Raw genomic sequence first — 10,440 nt, 5'->3', positions numbered from 1 at the left:
TTAGAATCTTCCACGATGAATTTATGAAAGTTAGTGGCTTTAAATATGAAAAACATAATTTTGTATATATACTCTTATTTGGACAACCTAACCCTACTTTTTAGATTTCACTTCTTGAAGCTGCGTAAACGTTACACTTTTTTACTTTGATCGTCAGTTAATATTTGTATAAAGAAAAACAGACACAATTTGAAGCTGGGTTCCAAAAATGAATTCTTATCAAAATTAAAATTTGTCAGTTTTTTACAATTTTAATTGAATTTTATGCTACGTCGTAATTTTTTTCCTAAATAAAAGCATAAATTAGAATCTTCCACAATAATCAGTGTCTTTAAAAATGTAAAACATAATTTTTAATTAATACTTCTATTTACGCAACCTAACCCCACTTTTTAGTACTCACTTCTCGAAGCAGTGCTAACCATTTTTTATCTTTACAATTTGTACTTGCATGGAGTAGAACAAAAACGAAATTATTTCTCGGTTTCCTTGTTCCACGATTGAAATCGCTCTTATCACAGCCGGTATATCATCAGATTAGAGGCGTTATCAACTGATAACGCGCTGATGGGTGGGGTCGTCATCGGTCTGTGAATACCAGCGAAGCAATCTTGCACGAAACGTTTTTTATCCTTCAAGTGAGTACAACTGAAGAGCAAAATCTCATAAAGAAGAAAATCTTTAACTCGAATAAGTGCAAGTACGAAATTATTTATATTAATTAAGAAAGAAAAATATTCAATTAAAAAAAACACGCATACATCGGGATCGTAATTAGCACCATTCATTTCGCCCCAACACACATAAAATTAATAATTTCATTGTAATTGCTTTTTAGTCCATGTAATTCACACCTGCCTGAATCTTTAATCCAAATATGTGCAAGTGCGAAATTATTTATATTAATTAAGAAAGAAAAACATTCAATTAAAAATAAACGCGCATACATCGGGATCGTAATTAGCACCATTCATATCGCTCCAAGACCCTTAAAATTAATAATTTCATTGTAACTGCTTCTTAGTCCGTGTAATGCACACCTGCCTCGCTAATTACGCAATTGATGGTCATACGGTTTCGCTTATATCACGCGACTCGTTATATCAGCGATAACGACAGCTCCATATGTTACACTGTTAACAAAATGTACTTTTTTAACAGCCTACCCGAGTTATTAAAAAATTCCCATAATAAGTTGCCAATATTTCTGCTCCTCTTCTTCACGGTACGAAAAGTGCATGAATTTCATGAACATTTTCAACAGTCCACACGCCTTATTAAAAAATTCTCAAAATAAATCTGCCTCTCTTTCTGCCCCTCTTCCTCACGGTACCAAAAGTGCATGAATGTCATGAACATTTTCAACAGTCCACGCGCCTTATTAAAAAATTCTCAAAATAAATCTGCCTCTCTTTCTGCCCCTCTTCCTCACGGTACCAAAAGTGCATGAATGTCATGAACATTTTCAACAGTCCACGCGCCTTATTAAAAAATTCTCAAAATAAATCTGCCTCTCTTTCTGCCCCTCTTCCTCACGGTACCAAAAGTGCATGAATGTCATGAACATTTTCAACAGTCCACACGCCTTATTAAAAAATTCTCAAAATAAATGTGCCTCTCTTTCTGCCTTTCTTCCTCCCGGTACCAAAAGTGCATGAATTTCATTACCATTTTCAACAGTCCACGCGCCGTATTAAAAAATTCCCAAAATAAATGTGCCTCTCTTTCTGCCTCTCTTCCTCACGGTACCAAAAGTGCATGAATTTCATGACCATTTTCAACCCTAAAAAATTCCCCAAATAACAATTCCAAAGATAACTTTTTCCCACTTCTCCAGGCCATGGCGCACCTGTACCCGCCCCTGGACGGGGTCTTCAGGAAAGAGAACGTGTGCCCGATCTGCACGATGGAGATGGAGTTCGGCACCAAGTACATGTGCAGCAACAGCCACGTGATATGTCGCCGATGCAAGCCATATTACCACTCCTGCCCGATCTGTCGATCCCCCCTGGACGTAGAAATCCCACCCCCAGAATTGTCCCCCCATCAAGGTCCACCTGCGATGCACTGCATGCCACATCCCATGGTGCCCCCCTACGATGCACCAAGTGCACCTCCTCCGGAAGGATCCTTTCTGCACCAGGAAAGGGTTGCTTGGGAACCTCCAAGTCCTTCCCCAGACCAGGAGCTCCTCACCTGCAGGTACGCTCACCTAGGCTGCAGAATCAACGTGCCCAGGTACCTGCAGGAGCTACACGAGGCCAGGTGCCCATGTCGACCACCCCCTGAAGAGGACCAGGAAGTCAGTCTTCGCGTTGACGAGGACCTGCCTTCCTGTAGGTACAGAAACGTGGGATGCAACGTCAGGATGCCCAGCTGGAAGATCGGCTCCCATGAGCGAATCTGCATTTATAAGGACAGGTGCAAGCAGTCAGGTGACTCCGACGAGGAGTATGGGGATGGAGACCAACTCGTGTCCTGCAGGTAGGGGTAAAACGATGTCACTAAACTGTTGACATTTTCAGTCGTTACTTGCATCGGAGATGAGCGAGGAGATGTTTCGTACCATCGTCGAAAGGGCTCCCTAGAGTCGTGGAACTGCTTTTAAAGGGGCGAAATGTTCTCTGTCGGTAAAGAAGAACTTGTCCACAGATCTCAAATATGTATTTGTATGAAATGTTTGCCGCCGATAATGGTTATCGGTGACCATAATAAAAGCGGGTCATCGATAATGGTCGCTGGTAACCAAGAATATTCCAGTCATTTATATTTGTTACTGGGAATCAAAATTAAATTTCCGTCCCTGATAGTGGTTATTCGTAACCAGAAAAATTGTAATCAGTCACAATGGGTACTCGTAATCATATCAGTTTTAATCACGTAAAGTGGTTATTCGTAACAGCACAAATTTTAATCATTTACAATGGTTATTCGTAACCAAAAGAATTAAAATAAGTCATTTTCGACATCTGAAATTAATTGCGATTGTACATGTGCTTGGTGCGAAACTCTACCGAGTTTATTGGACACTGGTAATCAAAATTAAATTTTCGTCACTGATAGTGGTTATTCGTAACTGAACAAATTTTAACCATTTACAATGTTTATTCCTAATAAAAACAATTAAAATCACAGTTACTATTCACTTCCGATTTACCTGTATCGGTTTATCTCTACCTGTAGGTTCAGGAGACACGGATGTGCCGTCAGGATGCCCAGAAGAAGGAAGTCCACCCACGAGATGAAGTGCAACTACAGCAAGTACTATCAGTCTGACGAGGAGAACGAGAGTGGGGGGGAGGAGTCTTATCGCGACCCTGATGAACAGGTGGAATGTAGGTGGGCCGATAGAGGGTGCAGAGTGAGACCAAAATTCGGCAAAAAGGAGACCCACGAAGAACGCTGCAACTACAGGATGGAGGAATGTCCTTACAAGAGCTACGGGTGTGATGCGCTTTTCGAGCCCTCCAGAAAATTTGTCCACCTAAAATCCTGCGAATTCGCCGGCTAATATGAAGATTAACAATTTGTACACGGAGCCATTCGGACATATGGGCGAAATTCGTCTGACCGTGCAGGCGATATTCGACCAAACGTCGCGCGCCCTTAGGCGCTCTTAGTAGCCAAAGGATTAAAAAAAAAGTGTCTTATTCAGATCGACTGATTTGAGGGGAGTTTCACTTCACCTTAACAGTTCATACAGTTGGATAGGTCAGGCAGATTGTGACAGTTCGATCCAATACCCTTAACCCTTTGCACACGGAGCCAATTCGACATATGGGCGAAATTCGTCTGACCGTGCAGGCGATATTGGACCAAACGTAATTCTTTTTCACGCCTATATTTCAGTACCTATATCATAGAAATATAAATAATCTGTATAAAAATCTAAACTGCTTGAAAACGTTAAATTGATAGTTTATATTCAGGCTTCACAGATTTATAAAAATGTAGTTACACTGTAAAAAATTGCGCACCTTTTAATGATATATCTTTAAATAATATTCATAAAATTCATGCACTTTTAATATATAAAGTTATACTAAAATAATGAGTTTAGTATCTTAAAAGTGAATCGGTATACATGTATTATACACTTTTAAATAAAAAGATGATTGTATAACACACTATTACAATTTTTTAAATGACTTAATTTTATAATCACTCGAGTTCTTTTTAAGAATAAGTTTAGAACAAGATGCAATAAGTATCATTAGAACCGATCGAGAAGTACCGGAGCGGTCTTTATAAGTTCGAAAAATATTTATTCCTTCATATGATTTGGTAGTATCATTATTAACATTTTTTATTCCTACCCGTGAGTCCCTTGTTCAAATCCCGACAATGGCAAAAAATTTTTCAATTTTCAAAAACAGCAGGATTTGTCTGCGTAGCTGTATTGAACAAGTTTTCAAATAAGAATCTGCTTAAAAAGTGTTAGAAATTTATTTTTTTTTACAAATACGTATGAATATCTATAGACCATATTGTAGATATCTACTATATATATAATATCTACTATATTATAACATATAATATATATCTACTATACATATCACCTGGCCTTAAGGCCAGAAACTAGCATCGGTACGTCTCGAATTTGTACAGAAATCCAATAAAAAAATATGGTAAAAGGAATTCGCAATTTCGCGGGATTAATTATTATACGTTTCTATGAAAGATAAATCGTCGTCACTAACGATTCGCAATCCGTCAGCGAAAATGGAACTCGCAAGGGGACGATATTTCACGATCCTTGGGGTAGGAAAGGCCGAAAAGGATTTCCAAGGCGTATATACGAAAAAGGAAGACGATTAAGGATGCCTCGCTCGGGTGGTCGTATATTTTCATTGTGTTTTAACCTTAAAACCTATCCTAGACGTATACCGAACGTCGAGAAGGTTTATACTCTATTTGCGGCGACGAACGTGGATATTAGTTACCTGGAAAATGTCATGTCAAACACTGAGAAAAAAAGTCCTTAGATAAAACAAAATGGAATTTCAGCTAGCTTAAGGTGAAGTGAAACACGTCGAGGTACTTGATCGACGTCGATAAAGAATATTTTTCTAAATACCTACGTTGCCGACGTTTGTTTTTATATTGATAGCTGTGTTGAATTATATCGGGTATTGTACTAAATTGCACAATACATATATTGTTTTCGTACAATAATTACAAATAATCGAAGTAAAACTCGAGGAATCCTCAGGATTCATGGTTTTCGATACCGTAATTGACTGGAAGTGCCACCCTGCGCCATCTGTGATTTTAGTTTCAACTACATTTCCTCTCCGAGACCTCGGGTTACCTTCGTTTTAGAACAGAAGCACATAAGACACTTTTTTTGTCTTTATCCCGTTCAAATAGGAATTTCTCGATATCATATTAATCAGACTTTTTCATTGATAATGATTACAAATCCTTTAATCAGGCGTTATAACCTAAACCTTTCATTAAGGATGAAATCGACAAAATGGCAACATCGATCTATTTTTACCAGAAAGAAATATTATCACTCCACTCTTTCAAGTCCTATCGATTATTAAAATTAATAAGGAGACAATGCGGAACGGCGACGATTACGCAGTTATAGAAAAATGCGTCATGACTTTTTCGACAATCCAACAGTAATTAATCCAACAATACTAATCAGACTTTCTCATTGATAATGATTTCAAATCCTTTAATTAAGCGTTATCATAACCTGAACCTTTCATTGAGGGAGAAATTGACAAAATGGCAACATCAATCCATTCTTTCCAGAATGAAATGTTATCTTCAAGTCCTATCGATTATTAAAATTAATAAGGAAACAACGCGGAAAGGCAACGATTACGTGACTGCGTATTAGCGTAACTGCATAATGTCATAATGGCGGCATAAGACGTTCTCAATCTTTCGAGCACATAACGAGAAGACGTAGAAGTGCATCGATACCTCGAAGGTATCGATTTAGACGAATATTACGTGCGTTGTATATTTCCCGATGAATTTCGCCACGCATGCAATTTTCTTTCCGTTCGCTCGCCCTTATCAGACGGAATGAATTCAGCAGTCTGCGTGTAAGATGAAAAGCGATTTCATCGCTTAGAGGAGATGACGAGATCCATAACCCCATCTTCCCCCTCGAAAAGGACCTGGAGGTCCTTAAGGTGATATGAAAGACGCTGAGAAATTTAATCGATGTCGATAAAACGAAATTCATCTATACTCTTTTTAGCGGTAACGCCATTTTGGATAATCAACCATAAGCTGGAGCGTCACGTTACCGACATTTATATTTATGTTAAAGTATTTTACAGTTTACGTTGAGAATTATACAATGGGAAGTGTTCCATTTCAGTTAAAATCCCTTTATATCAATGATGAATATATCTCGTAGAAGAATGAATCTAACATCTCAAAGTTTCCTGAAAATCCTTTTATATCAATAATCAATATATCTCGTTAAATCTAGCATCTCAAATTTTCTTTAAAATCCTTTTATATCAATAATAAATATAGCTCGTTAAATCTACATTCTAAAATTTTCCTTAAAATCCCTTTATATCAACGATTAATATTTCGTTGAATCTAGCATTTAAATTTTCCTTAAAATCCCTTTATATCAACGATCAATATATTTCGTTAAATCTAACATCTAACAGTTTCCTTAAAATCCTTTTATATCAACGATCAATATATGTCGTTGAATCTACCATCTAAAATTTTCCTTAAAATCCCTCTATATCAACGATCAATATTTCGTTGAATCTACCATGTAAAATTTTCCTTAAAATACCCTTATATCAACGATCAATATATTTCGTTAAATCTAACATCTAAAAGTTTCCTTAAAATCCCTTTATATCAACGATCAATATATCTCGTTGAATCTACCATCTAAAATTTTCCTTAAAATCCCTTTATATCAACGATCAATATTTCGTTGAGTCTACCATTTAAATTTTCCTTAAAATCCCTTTATATCAACGATCAATATATCTCGTTGAATCTACCATCTAAAGTTTTCCTTAAAATCCCTCTATATCAACGATCAATATTTCGTTGAATCTACCATGTAAAATTTTCCTTAAAATACCCTTATATCAACGGTCAATATATCTCGTAGGAAAATGAATCTAATATCTCAAATTTTCCTCAAAATCCCTTTATATCAGCGACCAATATATCACGCAGAAGAATGAACCGAAAATAGGAAATCGAAATTCCCAAGTTTCTATACACAAACGGAGGACCAAGTTCCGAACTCTCGTCTTCGCGAAGTAATTCCCTTATCCCGATTTCGTGATAGAAAGAAATACTCTGGAGTTTTCGGCAGGCAGGAGGAAGGGATTATTTACCTCCACGGAAAGTATTCCGGCTGCGCGAAAGTTATACGCGCTCCTATAATGGCGAAGCGATCCTCGAGATGATCGTCAGGAGGATCCAAGATGGCGGCGGTGGGATATCCCGCACCTGGAGGCTAATGGCGTCTCGGCACCCTCGCCTGACGCACCCCAAACGAACCCCGAACGACGGACAGCGATGACTATTTGCAAGAGGGCGACGCATTTATGACAGTTGGAGTCACCGAACTTCAAACGGTCTTCGTAGCTCGAGGCAGGCGCCATTTTACGACACTTCTTGACCCTCGGGGTACTTTCCTTCCTCTCGGTACTCTGGGTACCACTGAAGGTACTCGCGGTGACTCGTGGACCGAAATCCCCTTTTTTAAGGTGATATGAAAGGGCCATTCTATATATTGGAACGTGAAAATGTTTATAAAACTTTTCGCTAAACTGGGGCACCGAACTATCTGAAAGTTCAGGACGTGATTATGGAGGGTCACCTTAAGGTGATATGTGCCCATAATTATGAAAGTGGTCTAAGTCAAAATTAAAAAAAAATGAGTTTATCAGTTATTTGACGCCATATTATTTCAAACGAAATTAATTCAATGTAATTTCGAAACAAAAAAGATATGACTTAGACCACTTTCATAATTATGGGCACATATGAAAGTGTGATATGTACGTACCAAAAAGATTATATGATAGTGTGATTTATGCGTACCAAAAACGTAATATGAATGTCTAATATGTACGTACCAAAAAGGTTTCACATCCCCTTAAGGCGATGTGAAAGTGGCGTCGAATAGGTTTTGTTTATAAAACATTTCCCCCAACTCGGTTTACCGAATAGTTTGAAACTTTACGACGTGAATAGGGAGACTATACGGAAGATCCTGAAACTCATGAAATTTCAATTCTTCTCAAATTTGTTTATAGGTATTTTAAAAATAGTTAATAAAAAATTAAATTTCCCGAGTTTCAGGACCTACCTTAGGGTCTACATATTCACGTTCTAAGTATGAAATGATTTGAGACACCCAGTTCGTATAAAAGTTTTTTGAACGATTGAACTTTCGGATGCCACTTTCACATCCCCTTAAGGCGATGTGAAAGTGGCGTCGAATAGGTTTTGTTTATAAAACATTTCCCCCCAACTCGGTTTACCGAATAGTTTGAAACTTTACGACGTGAATAGGGAGACTATACGGAAGATCCTGAAACTCATGAAATTTCAATTCTTCTCAAATTTGTTTATAGGTATTTTAAAAATAGTTAATAAAAAATGAAATTTCCCGAGTTTCAGGACCTACCTTAGGGTCTACATATTCATGTTTTAAAGTATGAAACGATATGAGACACCCAGTTCGTGGAAAAGTTTCATGAACTATTGGGCTTTCGGATGCCACTTTCACACCCCCTTAAGTAGGATGTCCAATTCTGGCGAGCGCAACAAGTAAATCGGAAAGATGCACTTCGGTAGTTCCTGAGGCCCACCACCTGGGGGGCGCCGAAAATTTCATCGGACACCCGTCGAGAGGATTCTGCTTGCGAGAGGATCGCCCGGGAATAGTAATGAGGAACGAGGCGTGAAAGCAATTAACGGGCCTCCCAGCCTGGTGGCGGATTAATCTTCGCGCCCCCGAGAATAAATAACTCTATCGGCATCAGACTCGGGTTCCTCGCGAGTCTGGCCGGGATGAGTCGGGGTGAATTGCCCCCGGGGGAGAGAACTGACGAGAGCCGCGTCAAGCTGCGCCTGGAAGTCGGCCAGCCTTAATTAAGGGCGGTCCGGCTTTGCTCGACCAGGGCCATTAATAAGGATAAATATTCTTGACCGGGGAAGGACTTGTCATGGTAGTTTCCAGGGGAAGAGGTTGTTGATAACAATGTACAAATTGTCGTAAACGCATTATCGAAGTCAAGCTTGTACGTGAAAAAGTCCTTACCTATTACACTTATGTACCTCTGTACGTTAAGGGCAGTCCAACATGGTCATTACCAAAGCAAGTGTCATTACCCATGCACCGCTGAACGTGGAATATCCGTAAATTAATCGTATATAAATGTTTATTGAACGTATGTAAGATGTATATAGATATCTATGAGCTCTATTTTAAATACACCCAAATATAAATGTTTATTGAACGTATCTAAAATGTATATAGATATCTATGAGCTCTATTTTAGATAGACCCAAATATAAATGTTTATTGAACGTATCTAAAATGTATATAGATATCTATGAGCTCTATTTTAGATAGACCCAATATAAATGTTTATTGAACGTATCTAAAATGTATATAGATATCTATGAGCTCTATTTTAGATAGACCCAAATATAAATGTTTATTGAACGTATCTAAAATGTATATAGATATCTATGAGCTCTATTTAAGATACACTCAAAGGCTAGATGTCCGGACATGGTACGTAATATATACATATCGTAGATATCTACAATAGATGGTTTATAGCCATCTTATTACCATTTGAGTATTCAAAGTGCCGTTACCGCGAAAAAGGGTACAGATGAATTTCATTTTATCGACGTCGATTACGGGAGGATTACGATTTACGACAGGTTATTGTCACAAATTATTGTAAACGCATTCGCGAAGTCAAATTTATACGTGAAAGAGTGCTTACCTGTTACACTTATATACCTCGGTACGTTAAGGGCAGTCCAAAATGGTCATTACCAAAGCAAGTGTCATTACCCATACACCGCTGAACGTGGAATATCCGTAAATTAATCGTATATAAATGTTTATTGAACGTATGTAAGATGTATATAAATATCTATGAGCTCTATTTTAGATACACCCAAATATAAATGTTTATTGAACGTATGTAAGATGTATATAGATGCATATAGATGTATATAGATAATGACCAAAATGGTAATTACCAAAGCAAGTGTCATTACCCATGCACCGCTGAACGTGGAATACCCGTAAATTAATCGTATACAAATGTTTATTGAACGTATGTAAAATGTATATAAATATCTATGATCTCTATTTTAAATACACTCAAAGGCTAGATGTCCGGACATGGTACGTAATATATACATATCGTAGATATCTACAATAGATGGTCTATA

General features: G+C 37.7%; 1 protein-coding gene across 2 annotated transcripts; it reads left to right on the top strand.

Annotated features, from left to right (window-relative positions):
- The first annotated feature begins 605 nt into the window (after positions 1–605).
- Positions 606–3,815, top strand: LOC105694929. Of its 2 annotated transcripts, none has more exons than XM_012416083.1 (3): positions 606–638; positions 1,838–2,484; positions 3,184–3,815. In XM_012416083.1, exons 2-3 carry the CDS (start codon positions 1,841–1,843, stop codon positions 3,509–3,511), a joined length of 972 nt encoding a protein of 323 aa, XP_012271506.1. In that variant the 5' UTR covers positions 606–638; positions 1,838–1,840; the 3' UTR covers positions 3,512–3,815. The 2 variants fall into 2 exon arrangements, with proteins under 2 accessions (XP_012271506.1, XP_012271497.1); XM_012416074.1 differs by having other exon boundaries at positions 622–700.
- The last annotated feature ends 6,625 nt before the right edge of the window (positions 3,816–10,440 follow it).

Source organism: Orussus abietinus, unplaced genomic scaffold (assembly GCF_000612105.2).
Source record: "Orussus abietinus isolate OABI.00-Male unplaced genomic scaffold, Oabi_2.0 scaffold128, whole genome shotgun sequence".
In the NCBI taxonomy this organism is placed as follows: domain Eukaryota; kingdom Metazoa; phylum Arthropoda; class Insecta; order Hymenoptera; family Orussidae; genus Orussus; species Orussus abietinus.
Note: the sequence above shows the minus strand (reverse complement) of the source record. Positions and strands in the feature narration are given on the sequence as shown.

Excerpts from the sequence above, each read along its gene's own strand:
- LOC105694929 (XM_012416083.1), top strand. The coding sequence starts at position 1,841 with ATGGCGCACCTGTACCCGCCCCTGGACGGGGTCTTCAGGAAAGAGAAC. Across the intron at positions 2,485-3,183 it reads GACCAACTCGTGTCCTGCAG|GTTCAGGAGACACGGATGTG; the intron begins GTAGGGGTAAAA and ends CTCTACCTGTAG.